Source organism: Somniosus microcephalus, chromosome 6 (genome assembly GCF_052327205.1).
Source record: "Somniosus microcephalus isolate GS21.2 chromosome 6, FLI_Smic_1.0, whole genome shotgun sequence".
In the NCBI taxonomy this organism is placed as follows: domain Eukaryota; kingdom Metazoa; phylum Chordata; class Chondrichthyes; order Squaliformes; family Somniosidae; genus Somniosus; species Somniosus microcephalus.
In genome coordinates this window covers 22,196,180-22,217,847 of record NC_140992.1, presented here as the reverse complement: position 1 = coordinate 22,217,847, position 21,668 = coordinate 22,196,180, and the positions used below count along the sequence as shown (strand labels likewise).

At 45.5% G+C, this 21,668-nt stretch overlaps 1 protein-coding gene across 4 annotated transcripts in view; it reads left to right on the top strand.

Annotated features, from left to right (window-relative positions):
- Nucleotides 1-21,668, top strand: part of gyg1a (glycogenin 1a) — a 95,301-nt gene that overhangs the window by 12,021 nt on the left and 61,612 nt on the right. For 2 of the 4 annotated variants that reach the window (XM_085989844.1, XM_085989841.1), the window contains exons 1-2: nt 18,870-18,912; nt 19,473-19,608. In XM_085989844.1, coding sequence (XP_085845970.1) covers nt 18,885-18,912; nt 19,473-19,608 — 164 coding nt within the window. In that variant the 5' untranslated portion in view covers nt 18,870-18,884. Of the gene's footprint in view, nt 1-18,774; nt 18,913-19,472; nt 19,609-21,668 lie in introns of those variants that run through there. The other 2 variants (XM_085989843.1, XM_085989842.1) reach the window with 2 other exon arrangements.

Below are 21,668 nucleotides of genomic sequence, written 5' to 3'. Positions count from 1 at the left end.
GGTGTTCGACGCCATACACGGGTTGTCGCACCCTGGTATGAAGGCTTCACAACGGCTAATGTCGGTGAAGTTCGTCTGGAAGGGTATGCACCTCGATGTCCGTGACTGGGCCAACACCTGCATGGTCTGCCAGAAGGCCAAGGTCCAGCGTCATGTAAAAGCTCCAGTGGCTACGTTCGCTGTTCCGGAGCGTCGTTTCGACCACGTGCATGTGGACCTTGTGGGGCCACCTCCACCTTCCCATGGTTATACACATCTCCTCACCATGGTGGACCGCACCACTAGGTGGCCAGAGGCAATTGCATTGGGTTCCACCACTTCGGCAGACGTCGCTAGAGCTTTCATCTCCTGTTGGGTTGCTCGTTTCGGGGTACCGGCGGACATCTCCTCCAATCGTGGGCCACAATTTTCCTTGGAGCTCTGGAACGCTGTAGCTCGGGCTCGGCACCAAACTTCATCGCACCACCGCCTATCATCCACAGGCGAATGGCCTGTGCGAGCGATTCCACAGGTCGCTTAAAGCCGCCCTACGGGCCAGTCTTCAAGGTGCGGGATGGGTGGACAGACTTTCATGGGTCCTTTTGGGTCTTCGTATGGCGCCCAAAGAAGACCTGCAATCGTCCTCGGCAGAACTCGTTTATGGCCAGCCGCTATGAGTACCAGGGGATTTCCTCCCTTCTCCCACAGAGCCATGGTCCGCCTCCCAGCAACTCGTCAGCCACCAGGAAGCGGCCAGATGCTTCGCTCCGGTGCCTACATCAAATCACGGCCTACAGAGCTCCCACGTGCCAGCTGAGCTGAAGAACGCCGAGTATGTATTTATCCGCCACAACGCTCACCGGGATCCGCTCAAGCCCTTTCCGCGTCATTGAATCAGGAGACAAATCCTTTTCGGTCGACAACGGAGGAAAGCCAGATCACATTTCGGTGGACCGGTTGAAGCCGGCTCACTTGGACCTGGACCGCCCAGTCGTCATCGCTCAACCGCCGAAACGTGGCCGACCGCCCGCAGCCGCCGTGCCAGATCAACCACAGCCGCCCGCCAGCTCGACCACACTCGCCGCGCCAGCTCAACCACCGTCCATCAGCTTCCTCTGAAGGGTTACCAAAGTCGCTCGGACAGACTTGTCAGGCCTCCTCGACGCCTCACTTTTGCTGTTAACGACAATTCTGGGGGGGCGCATGTGGCGGAGCCACCAAAGGACTCAGATCGTTTGTATATAATTCTTTTAACAACATATTAGCTACAGCCTGAGTCTGTATCTTTATTTATGCTGTTTAACTGTACAGAGCGTGGTTACTTTAACAGCGCGGCTAAAACGTGATGACGTCACGCCGTTCATCATGTGATTCCCCACTGGCGGGATAACATGAAAATTAGGAAGGACAGACAGGAAGGAAAGGGAGGTGGTGTTGCTATGTTAATCAAGGATGGAATCACTGCAATAGTCAGAAATGATATTGGGTCAAAGGATCAGGATAGTGAAACAGTTTGGGTGGAGATAAGGAATAATAAGGGGAAAAAGTCACTAGTGGGCGTAGTCTATAGGCCTCCTAACAGTTGCAACTCTGTTGGTCGGAGTATAAATCAGGAAATAGTTGGGGTTGTAATAAGGGAACAGCTATAATCATGGGGGATTTTAACTTTCATATTGACTGGACTAATCAAATTGGGCATGGCAGCCTTGAGGAAGAGTTCATAGAGTGTATTAGGGACGGGTTCCTTGAGCAGTATGTAACTGAACCAACCAGGGGGCAGGCAATCTTAGATCTGGTCCTGTGTAATGAGACAGGATTAATAAAAAATGTCCTAGTAAAGGATCCCCTTGGAATGAGTGACCATAATATGGTTGAATTCCAAATTTAGTTTGAGGGTGAGAGAGTTGGATCTCAAACCAGCGTACTGAGCTTAAATAAAGGAGACTATGACGGTATGAGAGTAGAATTGACTAAAGTGGACTGGGAAAACAGATTAAAGTGTAAGATGGTACAAGAGCAGTGGTCTACATTCAAGGAGATATTTCACATCTTTCAAGATAAATATATTCCACTGAGGAAAAAGGGGAGTAAAAGAAAAAACAGCCATTCGTGGCTTAGTAAAGTAATAAAGGATAATATCCGACTGAAAACAAGGGCATATAAAGTAGCCAAATCTAGTGGGAGGATAGAAGATTGGGAAGCATTTAAAAGCCAGCAAACAATAACTAAAAGATTAATTAAGAAAGGGAAGATAGATTATGAAAGTAAACTAGCAAAAAATATAAAAACAGATAGCAAGAGTTTCTACAGCTATATAAAAAGAAAAAGGGTGGCTAAAGTGAACGTTGGTCCCTTAGAGGATGAGACCGAGAAACTAGTGGTGGGGAACATGGAGATGGCAAAGACGCTGAACAAATATTTTGTATCAGTCTTTACAGTAGCGGACACTAAAAATATCCCAACACTGGACAAACGGGCAATGGGGGAGGAGGAGCTAAACATGATTAAAATCACTAAGGAGATGGTACTCGGTAAAATAATGGGACTTAAGGCGGATAAATCCCCCGGACCTGATGGCCTACATCCTAGGATCTTGAGAGAAGTTGCGATAGGGATTGTGGATGCATTGGTGATTATTTTCCAAAACTTCCTGGACTCCGGAAAGGTCCCGGCAGATTGGAAAACTGTTAATGTAACACCCTTATTTAAGAAGGGAAGTAGACAAAAAGCTGGAAACTGTAGACCAGTTAGCCTAACATCTGTGGTTGGCAAAATGTTGGAGTCCATTATTAAGGAAACAGTAACAGAGCATTTGGATAAACATAATTTAATAGGACAGAGTCAGCATGGTTTTATGAAGGGGAAGTCATGTTTGACAAATTTGGTCGAATTCTTTGAGGACGTAACATACAGGGTGAATAAAGGGGAACCAGTGGATGTAGTGTATTTGGACTTCCAAAAGGCATTTGACAAGGTTCCACACTAAAGATTACTGATCAAGATAAAAAATCACGGGATTGGGGGTAATATACTGGCATGGGTGGAAGATTGGCTATCTAATAGAAAACAAAGAGTTGGGATAAGTGGTTCGTTCTCGGGCTGGCAATCAGTAACTAGTGGTGTTCCGCAGGTGTCAGTGCTGGGACCCCAACTCTTTACAATCTATAACGATTTGGAGGAAGGGACCGAGTGCAACATATCCAAGTTTGCCGACGATACAAAGATGGGAGGGAAAGCAGGACATAAAAAACCTGCAAAAGGACATAGACAGGCTAAGTGAGTGGGCAGAGATTTGGCAGATGGAATATAATAATTGGAAAGTGTGAGGTTATGCACTTTGGCAGAAAAAGTCAAAGAGCAAGTTATTATCTAAATGGAGAGAAACTGCAAAGTGCTACAGTACAAAGGGATCTGGGGGTCCTGGTGCATGAAACACAAAAAGTTAGTATGCAGGTGCAGCAGGTGATCAGGAAGGCCAATGGAATCTTGGCTTTTATTGCAAGGGGGATGGAGTATAAAAACAGGGACGTCTTGCTGCAGTTATACAGGGTATTGGTGAGGCCACACCTGGAATACTGCGTGCAGTTTTGGTTTCCATATTTAAGAAAAGATATACTTGCTCTCGAGGCGGTTCAGAGAAGGTTCACTCGGTTGATTCCGGAGATGAGGGGGTTGACGTATGAGGAAAGGTTAAGTAGGTTGGGCCTCTACTCATTGGAGTTCAGAAGAATTAGAGGCGATCTTATCGAAACATATAAGATTGTGAGGCGGCTTGATCGGGTGGATGCGGTGAGGATGTTTCCACTGATGGGTGAGACTAGAACTAGGGGGCATAATCTTGGAATAAGGGGCTGCCCTTTCAAAACTGAGATGAGGAGAAACTTCTTCACTCAGAGGGTAGTAAATCTATGGAATTTGCTACCCCAGAGAGCTGTGGAAGCTGCAGCAATGGGCCAGAAATTAGGATCGGGTGCTTGCTACGCGTGCAAGCCCCCGATGTGCACTCACCCGGCGCGCCGACATCTGAAGCCTGGGCCTGCTTGGAATTCCTGTCACTGGCCCGGTTCAGATGTCGGCGCGATGTGCTTGCCTGATCCAGCGGCGTAGTTAGTTCAGTGTGCCGGCTGGGATCAGGTGAGCACTCTGCAGCCAATCAGGGGAGGGGAAACTTCATTCATGAGTTTGATAGTAAGAACTGTCAAACTCATGAAAAGTACGGGCGCCCAAAAGACTAGTTTAACTTTAAATAAAATTTTAAAAAACATCCCAATAATTAAATAAACTATAAATAACTTTAAAAAACTATTTTAAACAATTAATAACATTTTTGAAAAAGTAATTTTTTAAGAAATCGGGTCTAAAAATAAACTTACCTTACTGTAAAGTCCTTAAAAACAATGAAGCTGTGGAAAAAATGTAATCATTTTAAATAATAGACCACTTACATTCAAGAATCCACTCCTTACGCCTCCTTTTTATATGTGTAAAAAGTTCAGGCCCTTGCACACGGGCAAACCTGTCAAAAAGAAGGAAGTTCAACGCGTGCGCGCAGAGTCCTGCACGCACGCGTTGGACCTCTGAAACCCTTGGAGGAAATGCCGGTTTCCCGCGCATGCGCTGTGCATGCTGAAATCCGGCACTTCCAACAGGCCCACGCGTGAGTACCCCGTTCGTACTCACGCGTTGGGACCGGAATTACTGGCCCATTAAATAAATTTAAAACGGAGATAGACAGTTTCCTAGCTGATAAGGGAATTAGGGGTTACGGGGAGAGGGCAGGGAAGTGGACGTGAGTCTAGATTCGGATCAGCCATGATCCTATTGAATGGCGGAGCAGGCCCGAGGGGCCGTATGGCCTACTCCTGCTCCTATTTCTTATGTTCTTATGTGATGACGTCATGACGTCAGCCACGGGACTGCAGGAGCAGTCCTCGTGGAGCCTCCAAAGAGAGCGGACCTACATTCGATGTTATCCTGCAGTTTCTTGTTAAAACCTGTTTGTTTCATTAAAGTTTGTTTTGTTTGATCGCCTGAGTAAAACTCAGTCTTTTAGTTAGGAACCCACGTTCCTACAAAATAATTATTTTAAACAATAATTTACATGTTTGAAAAAGAAATTATTTTCTAACGGGGCTAAAAATAAACTTACCTTGCTTTAAAGTATTTAAAAATAATAAACCTGTGGGGAAAAATGTTTTAATTTTAATTAATTCACCACTTACCTTGTAAAAAGCAGGCCTTACGCCTGCTTTTTAAATGTGTAACTTCTGGAGACTTACCCTCCCGGGAAAACCTGTAAAAAAAACGTAAGTTCGATGCGCACGCACAGCCTCTCCCACGCACGCGTTCGACCTCTGAACCCCTTCTTTCAGGGGAACGGGAGTGCCGGTTTCCCGCGCATGCAGGAAACCGGCACTTCCATTGGGCCTACGGGTGAGTACCCCGTGCGTACTCACCCGTGGAGACCCGAAGTTCTGGGCCGCTGACCAAAAGTGATGTAATGTTACAATGGAAAATAAAACATTGTATCAATCCAGGATTGTGTAAATCCTCACTTCCATTGTATTCTCTTGTTTATGAACTAAAGACGCCCAGTAAAAGTCGCTGTCGATTTAACGCCTAAAAAAATAAAGTAAAATTTGGATGGTTATCTGATTAGAAACAGGATGGATTGAATCTTTTTAAGGATAAGTTTATAGATGGGGTGAGAGGCAGCAAGACTTGCAGTACCCTTTCTCATAAGTTGGGTAGAGTACTTGATTCAGGGAACCTGAAGGATAATCTTTGAATCATAGAAGAAAAGAAAGATTTGCATTTATATAGCGCCTTTCGCGACCACCAGACGTCCCAAAGCACTTTGTAGCTAATGAAGAACTTTTTGACGTGTAGTTACTGTTGTAATGTATGTTCTCATCCTTGGCCTACTGTTTTACGAATGGAATGGGCTTGATGGGCTTGATGGTGCTAACAGGTTTTGTTTATTCCATGTTGGGGTTTTTTATGCAGATAACTTGAGTTTCAGTGTTGTCCCTTTTTTTCTTTATCTACATGACATGCACAGTATGTTTAGTCAGTACTCTAGGTATGTATCTGTGGGACTTTTTATTAAGAAGATAAACCTCTGCTTGCTGTGTCCTGTGGTTTCGGAGTTGCACTATATGGTGCTTTAGAATGATTTATGCAAGTTTTGAGTCTTTCCGTTCTGATGAGACACATTCTTACAAGAGCTGGAGTGTTTTATACCGAGTTGTATGGGCCATGGCTTGTGCCTGCTGTACTTCCATGTTATCAATTTGAGCCTTTGTCCTGGTGTGCTGTCCTGTGTGGAAACCTTGCCTTTGGCTGAATGGATAAAATTGTTTACAAACTGAGAATGAAAGGCTATAGCCGCATTGATTTTCTGCAGTGCAAAAATAACTTGTGGTGTGATCATGTGACATTCCTGCTGACTTTGGTTATCTCTTTACAATTTCATTGAGAGCCATTTCCCCGCACCAGCTGCAGGGGACCCAGATGACTGGGTGAAGAGGGTCTAGATTTTTACATCCACTTGCCCGATCTGTCTAGGCCACAGTTTAGGGACAAGCACACCCTCTAGCTCTATCCTTGGTCACAGAGGAATTGGCAGAATACCAGGAGCTGGGCTAGCTTCTTGCCTTGGTCAGAGATCAGGGTGTATAGTGTGGGAAGCTATCAAAGTGGCTGGTCATGTGTTTTTACTCCTAATGAGTCTACTTTTCTAGATGATAATGGTGTCACGACCAAAGATGTAAGATGGGAGGTGTTTAGCCAGCTAGTTTCCAAGTAACCTTTGCCTAGTCCTAGTCTGATGTTCAGATATGGATTTGACATTTATGTCGAACCCAGTTTGGGTTCCGCCAGGACCACTCCGCTCCAGATCTACTCATTACAGCCTTGGTCCAAACATGGACAAAGGAGCTGAATTCCGGAGGTGAGGTGAGAGTGACTGCTCTTGGCATCAACGCAGCATTTGACCGAGTGTGGCATCAAGGAGCCTTAGTAAAACTGAAGTCAATGGGAATTGGGGGGAGGGGTGGGGGGAAACTCGCCACTGGCTGGAGTCATACCGAACACAAAGGAAAATGGTTGTGGTGGTTGAAGGTCAATCATCTCAGCCCCAGGACATCGCTGCAGGAGTTCCTCAGGGCAGTGTCCTAGGCCCAACCATCTTCAGCTGCTTCATCAATGACCTTCCCTGCAACATAAGGTCAGAAATGGGGATGTTCGCTGATGACTGCACAGTGTTCAATGCCATTCGCAACTCCTCAGATAATTAAGCACTCCATGCCCGCATGCAACAAAACCTGGATGACATTCAGGCTTGGGATGATACGTGGTAGGTAACATTCGCGCCACACAAGTGCTAGGCAATGACTATCTCCAACAAGAAAGTCTAACCACCTCCCCATGACATTCAACGGCATTACCATCATCGAATCCCCCACCATCAACATCCTGGGGGTTACCATTGACCAGAAACTTAACTGGACCAGCCACATAAATACTGTGGCAACAAGAGCAGGTCAGAGGCTAGGTATTCTGCGGCGAGTGTCTCACCACCTGACTCCCCAAAGCCTTTCCACCATCTACAAGGCACAAGTCAGGAGTGTGATGGAATACTCTCCACTTGCCTGGATGAGTGCAGCTCCAACAACAACCTGGAAGCTCGACACCATCCAGGAAAAAGCAGCCCGCTTGATTGGCACCCCATCCACCACCTTAAACATTCACTCCCTCCACCACAGGCGTACCGTGGCTGCAGTGTGTACCAGCTACAAGATACACTGCAGCAACTCACCAAGGCTTCTTCGGCAGCACTTCCCAAACCCACGACCTCTACCACCTAGAAGGACAAGGGCAGCAGGTGCATGGGAACACCACCACCTCCCAAGTCACACACCATCCTGACTTAGAAGTATATCGCTGTTCCTTCATCGTCACTGGGTCAAAATCCTGAAGCTCCCTCCCTAACAGCACTGTGGGAGTACCTTCACCACACGGACTGCAACGGTTCAAGAACACAGCTCACCACCACCTTCTCAAGGGCAATTAGAGATGGACAATAAATGCTGGCCTTGCCAGCGACGCCCTCATCCCATGAATGAATGAATTAAAGAAAGTATATCTGCAGCTAGTATGTAGCCACTCTGCAGGGCGCAGTGTTGCCTTTTAGAACTTAAGGTCATGGAATCTCTCCAGGACATCATCTCCGTTACTGGAGCCTCCCATTACGTTGGTGAATGGTAGATCTCAGTTGTGTACACTGTTCTGCTATGACGATTTCAGCTTGGTAATTTGAATTAAGCAACGTAAGTAACAGCAAAGTGGGAATTTCATGCTTTATAAAAATGAATTGAGATACTTCAAGTGGACTGTCAGTAGTAATATTTACCTAAAGCTTGATTTTAGAGTACTGATTTGTATCCGGAAATGAAGATGCTAGCAACATGTTACTGTTTCTGTTTTCCAGTTGATCAGATGCCATAATGACTGGGTTGTAAGTGACTTTTGGTCATTAGAATTTTCAGTTAGATTGAGCTTTCTGTGTTTTATGGGCGTTTTTGCTTAAGAATTTTCTGCCCTCCTCTCCTGAAGGGGTTGACTTTTGAGCTGACAGCCCTGGGTGTGCAACGTGCCTTTTCTTGCCTTGCACAAGTGGCCATGAGATTCGTTTGTGAGTTTTGATGGTGGGTGACGGCCGGATACAATGTCCACAGCGGAAGCAGCATGCTATAGACAGAGCTAAGCGATCCCACAATCAACGGATCGGATCAAAGCTCTGCAGTCCTGCCACATCCAGTCGTGAATGGTGGTGGAACATTAAACAACTAACGGGAGGAGGTGGCTCCATGAATATCCCCATCCTCAATTATGGTGGAGCCCAGCACGTGAGTGCAAAAGACGAGGCTGAAGCATTTGCAACCATCTTCAGCCAGAAGTGCCGAGTGGATGATTCATATCGGCCTCCTGAGGTCCCCACAGAAGCCAGTCTTCAGCTAATTCGATTCACTCCACGTGATATGAAGAAACGGCTGAGCGCGCTGGATACAGCAAAGGCTGTGGGCCCCGAAAACATCCCGGCTGTCGTGTTGAAGACTTGTACTCTAGAACTAGCCGCGCCTCTAGCCAAGCTGTTCCAGTACAGCTACAACACTGGCGTCTATCCGACAATGTGGAAAACTGCCCAGGTATGTCCTGTCCACAAAAAGCAGGACAAATCCAACCCGGCCAATTACCGCCCCATCAGTCTACTCTCAATCATCAGCAAAGTGATGGAAGGTGTTGTCGACCGTGCTATCAAGCGACACCTACTCACCAATAACCTGCTCACTGATGCCCAGTTTGGGTTCCGCCAAGACCACTCAGCTCCCGACCTCATTACAGCCTTGGTCCAAACATGGACAAAGGAGCTGAATTCCAGAGGTGAGGTGAGAGTGACTGCCCTTGACATCAAGGCAGCATTTGAGTCTGGCATCAAGGAGCCCCAGTAAAACTGAAGTCAATGGGAATCGGGGGGAAAACGTTCCACTGGCTGGAGTCATACCTAGCACAAAAGAAGATGGTTGTGGTGGTTGAAGGTCAATCATCACAGCCCCAGGACATCGCTGCAGGAGTTCCTCAGGGCAGTGTCCTAGGCCCAACCATCTTCAGCTGCTCCATCAATGACCTTCCCTCCAACATAAGGTCAGAAATGGGGATGTTTGCTGATGACTGCACAGTGTTCAGTGCCATTCGCAACTCCTCAGATAATGAAGCAGTCTATGCCCGCATGCAACAAGACCTGGACGACATTCAGGCTTGGACTGATAAGTGGCAGGTAACATTCATGCCACACAAGTGTCTGGCAATGACTATCTCCAACAAGCGAGAGTCTTACCACCACCCCTTGACATTCAACGACATTACCATCACCAAATCCCCCATGAACAACATCCTGAAGGTCATCATTGACCAGAAACTTAACTGGACCAGCCACATAAATACTGTGGCAACAAGAGCAGGTCAGAGGCTGGGTATTCTGTGGCGAGTGTCTCACCTCCTGACTCCCCAAAACCTTTCCACCATCTACAAGGCACAAGTCAGGAGTGTGATGGAATACTCTCCACTTGCCTGGATGAGTGCAGCTCCAACAACACTCAAGAAGCTCGACACCATCCAGGACAAAGCAGCCTACTTGATTGGCACCCCATCCACCACCTTAAACATTCACTCCCTCCACCACTGGCGTACCATGGCCACAGTGTGTACCATCTACAAGATGCACTGCAGCAACTCGCCAAGGCTTCTTCGGCAGCGCCTCCCAAACCTGCGACCTCTACCGCCTAGAAGGACAAGGGCAGCAGGCGCATGGGAACACCACCACCTCCAAGTCACACACCATCCTGACTTGGAAGTATATCGCTGATCCTTCATCGTCGTTGGGTCAAAATCCTGGAACTCCCTCCCTAACAGCACTGTGGGAGTACCTTCACCACACAGACTGCAGCAGTTCAAGAAGGCGGCTCACCAACACCTTCTCGAGGGCAACTAGGGATGGGCAATAAATGCCGGCCTTGCCAGCGATGCCCACATCCCATGAATGAACAGAAACCCCCCCCCCCGCACCTTGGCAGGATTGCTGGATTGGAATCTGGAGTTGCTCAGGCTAATTGTAGCGCTCTTAGCACCACCTCCACGTGGTTGGGCACTGACACAATGTCAAAGTTTGAAACCTTTCTAATCTATGACTCTGATACTTGCTGGATCATCTCATTGAACAATCAGAACAGCTCTGTTTTGGGACTGAATTAGTTTATCACAGTTTAGTTCAGAATATATCTTGACCCTTGAGATTACTAGCAGGTCCAGGGAATTGGGAACTTCTCGGGGGTGGGGGGGGGACCTTTTTTTATTCTTGTACTATGATAAGTGAACATTATAATTCTCGCCCACACTCAACGGTGATGCTTGCTTCCACCGTTCCCATTGTTGAACTACCTTTCATCAAGACTCTCGCATGAATCATGGTCACTTGTACAGGGGAGTGGGCCTTTGCCGTAGCGGTAAGCATCCCCGCCGCTGGGCCAGAAGGTGTAGGGTTTCGAACCCCGCTCCAGACAGTCCCGGCAAGTGGAGTCGGAGCTCCGGCTCTAAATTCTGGGTTGACATCCAGCGGGATACTTGCGTCCGTGGGTGCGGGTGGCCCGCCCCCCCCCCCCCCCTCGTATGGGTTGTGGGAGCCCGTAAAACCCTCCCGCCATAGGACTAACCACCCTAATGGCTGGTATGAAGATGGTTACGGTCACGGAAGGAGCGTTAACGCGGCCAGAAATCCTTCCACCACTTCATACAGTTCCCCAAAGGGAACAGTGTGAAGACACGTACGACGACGACTTGCACAGGGTAAGAAAGGACACATTGCACACACTGATGCTGCAGCAAAACCCGACTATTATAGTACATCGGGAGTAGCTTTGTTACTAAGTGTGACTGACAATCTGTTTCAAAGGTTTTTTTTTTTAAAGCTTGTCAATTGAGGCCTAGCGTTCTGAAGATTCACCTGGTCACGTTTGGTTTAACTCTCTTGCACTTGAAACTAAGAGCACTACTCCAGGCTGAGTTGTGCCAACTGTGATACTGTACTGGCGTGGCAACCTCACTGTGCTGAATTAGATAGTTTGTCCATGGCTCGCCAGGGGTTAATGAATTAGAACAAAGTTGATAACCTGGTCATTGCTGAATTGTGTGGCTGTAGCCCAAATGTATGGACACATTGGGCTGGATTTTCATTCAGAAGTCGGGAAGGAGGCGGGACTGCAACTTTCGGGTTTTAGTCCCGCCTCCATCGAGATGCGGCCAATCCACGCGATTTTCCTTTGATTGACCTTGTTGAGCCCGCCCAGCGGGCTCAGCAGGCCAATTAAGGGCCACCCGGCAACAGGTGACGTCACAGACTGTTTGAAGCTGTCAAACACTGACAGTCTTACTTCTAACCTGTGTCCTTCTACGCAGACTCAGTTAGAAATCACGCCGGCACTGAAAGCTGAAGGCTGTCACTTTTGACAGCTCGCGGCCATTCTGCTTTCTGTGCCGGCTGAATGATGGACTCCCGAAGCCTAGAGGAAGGAAGGCTGTTAAGGTAAGTACAGGTAATTTAAACTTCTTTAGACACACCAAACACACTTACCTTTGCACTCATGCACCCATCACTCACCTGAACACCGACATCTCGACCCCTCCAAGTCCTTCAACCCGACTGCCCGCCTCCTCTAACGTGGCGTGGTTTGGAGCCGCCAGGAATCCCACACGACACCCTTCAAAATAGGGATTAGGCTAAAAACTGCCTGTTAACTACCTGTTAACAGGCAGTTAATTGGCACTAATCCCATCCCGCCTCGGGTCAGCGGGTCCCAGTGCGGGGTGGGCACCCGCCTCCTTTGAAACTTACGTGGAGGCGGGTTTTGGGCGGGATGGTGTCGGGACCCCCGAATTCGGGATTTTTGCCCCCCTAAAAGCCTGCCTCACGGCACACTGAAAATCAACCCCATTAACACTGTAACGCCAGCAAAATGCCACTTGACCATTTAAAGCTATTTTAGTGGGTAAATACATGACCTGATGGGGTGCCTGATCATACAGATGAAGAAGTTCCAAGTTTAAGCCTTTGAGCTTTATCTCAAGAGGATTGGAATGCGAAACTGAGGAAGTGGTGCTTCCATTGTTAAGGAGCCTTGGTCAGACCCCATCTGGTGTACTGCATTCAGTTTTGGACACTGAACCTCAGGACATTGACCGTGGCAGCGGTATAGCGCAGAATCACCAGAATGATACCAGGGCTTAAAGGGTTAAATTATGAGGATAGGTTGCATAAACTTGGCTTGTATTCCCTTGAGTTAAGGAGGTTCAGGGGTGATCCGATCAAGTTATTTAAAATGATTGAGGGATTCGATAGGGTAGATACAGAGAAACTATTTCCACTAGTGGAGGAATCCAGAACAAGGGGGCATAATCTTAAAATTAGAGCTGGGCCATTTTAGAAGTGAAATCAGGGAGGACTTTTTCACACTAAGGGTAGTGGAAACCTGGAACTCGTTTCTCTTTCACCCACCGCCGCGCCCCCCCCCCCCCACCCCCGCCCCAAATAAGGAACATAAGAATTAGGAGCAGGAGTGGGCCATTTGGCCCCTCAAGCCTGCTCTGCCATTCAATAAGATCATGGCTGATCTTCTACCTCAACTCCACTTTCCTGCACTATCCCCATATCCCTCGATTCCCTTAATATCCAAAAATCTATCGATCTCTGTCTTGAATATACTCAACGACTGAGCCTCCACAGTCCTCTGGGGTAGAGAATTCCAAAGATTCACCACCCTCTGTGTGAAGAAATTTCTCCTCATCTCAGTCCTAAATGGCCGACTCCTTATCCTGAGACTGTGACCCCCTGGTTCTAGACTCCCCAGCCCGGGGAAACATCCTCCCTGCATCTACCCTGTCAAACCCTGTAAGAATTTTGTATGTTTCAATGAGATCACCTCTCATTCTTCTAAACTCTAGAGAATATAGGCCGAGTCTACTCAATCTCTCTTCATAGGACAATTCCCCCCCCCCCATCCCAGGAATCAGTTGTGAACCTTTCTTGCACTCCCTCTATGACAAGTATATCCTTCCTTTTGGTAAGGAGACCAAAACTGTACACAATACTCAAGGTGTGGTCTCACCAGGGCCCTATATAATTGCAGTAAGACATCTTTACTCTTATACTCAAATCCTCTTGTAATAAAGGCCAACATACCATTTGCTTTCCTAATTGCTTGCTGTACCTGCCTGTTAACTTTCAGTGATTCGTGTACAAGGACACCCAGATCCCTCTGAACACCAACATTTCCCAATCTCACCATTTAAAAAATACTCTGCTTTTCTATTTTTCCTACCAAAGTAGATAACTTCACATTTCTCCATATTATATTCCATTTGCCATGTTCTTGCCCACTCACTTAGCTTGTCTATATCCCCTTGAAGCCTCTTTGCATCCTCCTCACAACTTACATTCCCACCCAGCTTTGTATCATCAGCAAACTTGGATATATTACATTTGGTCCCCTCCTCCAAATCATTGATGTCGATTGTGAATAGCTGAGGCCCAAGCACTGATCCTTGTGGTACCCCACTAGTTACAGCCTGCCAACCTGAAAATGACCCGTTTATTCCTACTCTCTTTCTGTCGGTTAACCAATTCTCAATCCATGCTAGTCTATTACCCCCAATCCCATGGGCCCTAATTTTGTTTAATAACCTCTTGTGTGGCACCTTATCGAATGCCTTCTGAAAATCCAAATACACCACATCCACTGGTTCCCCCTTATCTATTCTGCTAGTTACAACCTCAAAAAAAATGCTAACAGATTTGTCAAACACGATTTCCCTTTCATAAATCCGTGTTGACTCTGCCCAATCCTGTACCCTGTTATATATTCTAGCATTTCCCCTCTTCGCCCTGCTCCCGTCCGGTAAGAGATACCGAAGCATACGGTCTCGTACCAGCAGGTTTCGAAACAGCTTCTACCCCCAGGCCATAAGACTCATGAACGAATAATTTATAATTATTTATTACTGTTGTTTTATTTATTATTATTGTATTTCTATTAGTATTTTTATCATTGTTATGCCATATTTATTCCAATGTTGGGAGGACTCGTAAAAATCAACATTTCATTGTGCAGTACAAGTCTGCTGCATATATGACAAATAAAATTGAATTGAATTGATGTCTGGCTAACTGGTCTGTAGTTCCCCGTTTTCTCTCTTCCCTCCTTTCTTAAATAGTGGGGTTGCATTTGCTTCCTTCCAATCCATGGGAACCGTTCTAGAATCTATGGAATTTTGGGAAATGACAACCAATGCATCCACTATATCTCTAGCCTGTGGATGCTGGGTCAATTGAAATTTTCAAGACTGAAATCAATTTTATATTTTTGTTGGGTATCAAGGAATATTGATCAAAGACAGGTAAGTGGGAGTTGAGGGACAAACAGTCATGATCTAATTGAATGCGGAATAGTTTTGAGGGGCTGAATGTTCCTATGTTGAGTTAGGTCATTAATAGTGGTAACTGTACTGAACTAACAACCCAATGGTTGTGAACCTCAATCCCACCATGGTGAACTGAATGCAACAAAACTGGTCATTTGTGGGGTAGGGCCAGAAAAAATGGCCACGAAAGCTGACAATTGTTGTAAAAGTAGACGATTCACTAATTTCCTTCAGGGAAGGGAACCTGCCACCCTTGACTCACACCAAGTCCCATTCACCATCACCTTTGTGTTCGCTGACCTACATTGGCTCCCGGTCCAGCAACACCTCCATTTTTAAAATTCTCATCCTTGTTTTCAAATCCCTCCATGGCCTCTCCTGTAATCTCCGGCAATCCTCCGAGATCTCTGCTACTCCAATTCTGGCCTCTCATGCATCCTTGAGTTTCATCGCGCCACCATTGGTGTCTTTAGCTGCCTGGACCCTAAGCTCTGGGATTCCCTCCCTAAACCTCTCTACCTGCTCTCCTCCTTTTTAAGACTCTCCTTAAAACCTACCTCTTTAACCAAGCTTTTTGTCACCTGACCTAATATCTTCTTACGTAGCTCGGTGCCAAATGATGTTTTGATAATCGCTCCTGTGAAGCGCTTTGGGATGTTGGCGCTATATAAATGCAAGTTGTTGTTGTTCATGGTCTGGCCTACATGTGACTCTAGTTCACCCTGTGATCAACTCTTCGTGCTCTCTGAAGGACCTGGTAAGCAATTCAGTTGTGAGGGCAACTAGGGTCGGGCAATACATATGCTAGTGACAATATACATGCTAGTGTCTCCCGCATCCCATGAACAAATCACGGCAGAGGTGCTTTCATTGCTCTTGGTGTCCCTGCGTTGGGAAATACGCCAGAGTACCTACTACTGATTGCTAGCCAGTAATGTTTGCAGGAAAGTGATTTGTTTATGGATGTTGGGTGAGTTCAGGAATTAGTTAGTCTGTAAGGCCTCCGTCCTTTTCACCCACTTGCCCCCCCCCCCCCCCACACCACTATCAAATTATCTGCTGACACTTGGTCTCGTTCCTTTTGCACGAAGAGTTACCACTTGAGCGTGGTAGGATGTGGTGCTGGCACCTATTGAACCCTATCCTAACGTGACCCACTGCTGGCAGGAGTAGGGCAAGGAAGATCGGAAGTTATGGTTTTGGGATGCTGGTTCCAGCTGACACTCAGCTGTGCATATCTATAGAAATAATACTTACAAACTACTCCTTAAAGTTTGACATCTGTACACTCAAATTACAGTTTATAACACTTCTCCAGTTTTAATTTTAATCCAGAGACCTCTTACTTGCCATGATATTTGAGCCTTTCACCCTTTAACGAGCAGTTAGAATTCACCACTAGTTTAATCTACAAGCAAATGTGATGCTTGTTGTTTTTAATATGGATCTTTACCGGAAACGACTTTACAGTGGCTGGAAATTAGAATTTTTTTCATTATTCAAGAATTGCATTTATATAGCGCCGTTCAGGATGTCGCAAAGCACTTTACATCCAATGAAGTACTTTTTGAAGTGAAGTCACTGTTGTAATGTAGGCAAAGTGGTAGCCTATTTGTGCACAGCAAGCTCCCACAAACAGCAATGTGATAATGGACTTTTGTCATGTCGGTTGAGTGATAAATATTGACTAGGACACCAGGGAGAACTACCCTGTTCTTCGAAATAGTGCCGGGGATCTTTTACGTCCACCTGAGAGGGCAGACGAGGCCTCAGTTTAACGCCTCATCCGAAAGCCGGCACCTCCGACAGTGCGGCACTCCCTCGGCACTGCACTGGAGTGTCAGCCTAGATTTTTGTGCTCAAGTCCCTGGAGTGGGACTCGAACCCACAACCTTCTGACTCAGAAGCGAGAGTGCTACTAACTCAGCCATGGCTGCCAGCTTTCCCAATCGGAGACTGCCATGGTGAAAATCTAGGCTAACACTTCAGTGCAGTCGTGAGGGTGTCCTGCACAGTGCTGAGGGAGGTGCTGTCTTTTGGATGAGATTTTAAACTGAAACCCCTTCTGCCCTCTCGGGTGGGTGTAAATGATCTTATGGTGTTATTCAAAGAAGAGCAGGGGAGTTCTCCTGGTATCTTGACCAACATTTATCCCTCATCCAGATCACTAAAGCAGATTATCTGCTCACTTATCACGTTGCTGTTTGTGGAACCTTGGGTGCCACATTTCTCTACAGTTCAAAAGTGACTACACTTCAAAAGTACTTAATTGGCTGTGAAGGGGTGTGTGTGTGTGTGTGTGTGTGTGTGTGTGTGTGTGTGTGTGTGTGTGTGTGTGTTTTGTAGGCGTAAGCACCAAATTACTACCAAATGGTTATAAGGTATTTTGACAAGTACTTTTTTTTAATGTACTTCTCAGTTTTGCAACCCTCTCTAATTTTGGGGATAGAAGTGAAGAATTCATCTCAAACTCGTCCATTCTTTCTTTCATTTAGTAACAGGTTCAAAACTGCTCATAGTTTAGAATGCAGTTGGTCTATCTGACATAACGTGGATACGATATTTCTGCCCTGTGTATTTAAAAACGGACTGGAGCCTGGTTGCACGATGGCATTCTTGTGATTTCTTTAATAGTGATTTTCTGCTGGTGGAATGTTTGACATTTAACAAAATACCTGGAAAGTGGGCTGCTGCGGAATGTCTTCTATGTAAAGCTCATAACTTGGGAAACTAGGAAGATTGCATGACTTTTACATAAGTGGTGATTGTGTTAATCATGGGCTGCAGTCGTGTTTTTTGAAACACCCTGCCAAATCAGAAAATGGAAGTTACTAGTCAACATTAAGCCAAGTCATTGGTAGCTCCAGTAGTTTGAATGTTCAAAAACATCAGACGGGCAGTAATCCTTATGTCCAGATAAAACTCATCCCCAGTGTTACAATTCCACTTAAGAAGATTCCACTTAAGAAGATTTGAGAAGAATTAAGCTCAAATAGATAAATCTAGTTTGTGCTTTCATCTGCTGAGGCATGGGTATTGGGGAAGTGCAATTTCATTGGCCCAGAAATTCGGGTCGGGGGCTTCCCGCGGGTGCAAGCCCCCGACCTGCACTTACCTAGCGCGCTGGCAGTTGACCTCTTGGCCTGCGTGGAATTCCTCTCCGAGGCCTGTCCCAGAGGCCGGCGCGCTATGCTGGCGTGTCCCAGGGGCGTAGTTAGTGCGATGCGTCCCCTGGGATCACGTGAGCAACAGGCAGCCAATCGGAGCAGGGAATGCTCCATTCATAAGTCTTGACAGATAGACCTGTCAAAATGTATAAACGCTGAGGCTGTAAAACTGTACTTTACCTTCAAATAATTTTTTTTTTTAAATCACACTTTGTAAATAAACTATAAATGACATTAAATAACTATTTTAAACAAAAATTTAAATTTTTGAAAATAATTTTATAAAAAAACGGGGCTAAAAATAAACTTACCTTGCTTTAAAGTATTTAAAAGTAAAAAACCTGTGGAAAAAATGTTTTAATTTTAAATAATTGACCACTTACCTTTGAAAATGAAGTCCTTACGGCTGCTTTTTACATTTCTAAAATGTACAGGCTTACCCGCACGTTAAAACCTGAAAAAAAAAGGAAGTTCAACGCGCACGCGCAGACTCCCCCGCGCACGCGTTCGATCTCTGAACCCCTTGGTTCAGAGGATCGGAAGTGCCAGTTTCCCGCGCATGCGTAGTGCATGCAAGATTCCGGCACCTCCATCGGGTCCACGCGTGAGTACTCCGTCCGTACTCACGCGTTGGGACCCGAATTTCTGGACCAATGTCTTATCAGCTAGAGAAAGAGACTTGCCTTTCCAACAGTAGATCACTAAAAAATGGGTAGGAACGTTGAGCGAGATCCAGGTGATTTTGTTGAGAAAGATGGCCAGAAGAACAGTGATATTTGCACTAACTTTTTTCAGTGACTTGCTGCGAACCATCTTCATTCGATTGTGCTTCCTTTCACAGGAAATGCATCTGCCCACCCTCAGCAATAATCTGCACTATATGAACGCTGCAAACTTAAAACAAAATGCATTTAAGCACAGTAGCCGATCCTTACAACTGTTTAGATTTTTAACATCAGCTGTGATTCGATTACATTGACCGTATCCTGCGGGTCACCACCAGGTTTTTATAAATGGACAAAATGAGTGTGTTACTCACTGCCTGGTGGAAATCTATTCGTGTACTTCTTTCCTAGAATAGATGAAAACTGAACAGAAAACATGCTTGTCCAATCCAAACTGAAATGGCTTGAAGAGTGCAGTGTTGCTTTTTGTCGAGCACTTTCTGATGACTTGCTGCTTTCATTCTCCAGGATGTGCTTTGCCTCCTGAAGGCTACACATTTACTCCAGAAAGCAACATATTGACCTTGAAATCTGAACTTGTACTGGAACTTGATTTTTTTCTTTTTTGTAGATCAAGCCTTTGTAACATTAGCAACCAATGACCTATATGGAAAAGGAGCCTTGGTACTGGGAACGTCATTGCGAAACCACAAAACTACAAGACAGCTGGTGATTCTCGTTTCTCCCCAAGTATCGAACAATATCAGGTACTTATTCATTAAAAGATTATACTTGGCTGTTCTCTATCTTGGCACAGTGTGACCCGACTAACTTGGAACACTGAGCAGTTGGCACAGTATATATCTGATATTTTTAATTTGAGGATGGAAAGAAATTTGTTTGTGGATAACATCATTGATCAATTGACCCTGCAGCTTGGTTGAGTGTTGCGGCTCCCCACAATTATTTATAGTCAATTGCCTCAAACACAATTTTAACCAGTCTCCTGACACACGCACACACACACACACTCTTTCTCTCTCTCTCTCTCTCTCGCCACTTTACCTACTTCTTTGTGGTCATTAATGAAATTCCTAATGAGTCGAGTAGAACACTCCACTGTAGTCTTGTAAATGGTTTTCTCCATTTGTGGCATGCAAACAATTATAGTGTCCCGTTTTGTGTGCGTTAAGTACATGGCCACAATCTCATATGAGCCTGAATGTCTGTCTGACAAAATATAAACTGTGGAGCAAGACCCAAAAGTAAATGAAGGTCTAAGTAGTCCAGTTGGTTAGAACTCTCCTTGTGCCTAGGGTCTAGTTTAGAATCTAGCATGGACTGATGGACTGCAATGGTCCTAGCATCCAAAGAATGTGAATAAACTGAAATAAAAACAGAAAATGCTGGAGATGCTCAGCAGGTCAGGCAGCATCTGTGGAGAGAGGAACAGAGTACACGTTTCAGGTCGATGACCTTTCGTCAGAACTGGAAAAAAAGCAGGAAATGGAACAGATTTTTAAGCAAGTGTAGGGGCTGGGAAAGTGGGGAGGGGGGTGAAAGAACAAAAGGGAAGGTCTGTGATAGGATGGAAGGCGGGAGAGATTAAGAGACATTAAGAGATATTCAAGGCAAAAGGAGATGGTAATGGGACAGGTTAAGAAACAAAGGATGGCGCTAGATGAAGTGTAAATTGTGCTGGCAGAATGAAGGACAGCTGCCATGTGGGGGAGAAGAAAATGTGAATAAACTGGTTTGGGTAGCCTTAAACCAGTATAAACTTGTGCATAATTTGGCACTTTTATTCAGGTGCCATGTTGGTGGAGAAACTGCAAGTCACACTAGTATGTAAAAGCTCTATGCATCTTATTTAAGATGCATTATTAGAACAGGATAGTAGGAGCTGTATATCCTGCACGTAACCTATTTTGTACCGGTACTGAGATACTGGATGTCAAAAGTTGAATTTCCTCAGCACAAACATCTGTTAATTTGAGCCCAAGGGGTGACTTACCTCACTTACTGATGCACTGGTACCAAGAGGGTTGATCTTAAGTGAGGAACATGACATTTTAAAGTTACTAACATTTCTACCAAATACTCCCATTCGCTAACCAATGGGTCTGAGTCATCCAAACACTTGTCCAGTTATGGCCGAACCATTGCCTTCCTACATCATAATTTTTGCTCTTGAACTCTATACTCTTATTAATAAAATCCACTTGTCATCTTTTACAGATTTATTTACCACTAGTTGCACTTTCGAAGGATTTCTGTATTTAAGTTCTTGGGGTCTGTCTGTTCATCCACATTCTTCAATACCGTTCCATTGAGTTTATGTTCCCAATCCTTATTTTTCCTCACCCATCTCCAAATTATGATGTATCTGTTACCTATCTACTTATTCTGCTAACCTGTATTCTCCTCAAGTCTTTTAAAGTCCCCCCTCACTGACTGTCAAACTCCCACTTTTATATTGTCAGCAAGTTTTGATGATGCGCTCCCTATGCCCAAGTCCAAATCAGCAATCCATCTATGGTACAGCCCATCTGACTCTTCTCCAATCTGAGCCACACCCACTAACTCTAACCCTTTGTTATCTATCCATGCTCCCTCTTCTACCATTACACCTGACCTGTTGTAATCCTCTTGTTACACCTTATCGAACACCTATCTAAAAATTCACCTTATCGAACACCTATCTAAAAATTCATATTCACCACATCTGTTACATTCTCTATCTACACAATCAGCACATCTTCAAAACAAAACTGTTAAATTTGTCACACGTGACTCGCTATTAACAAATCCTTGCTGGTTATCCTTG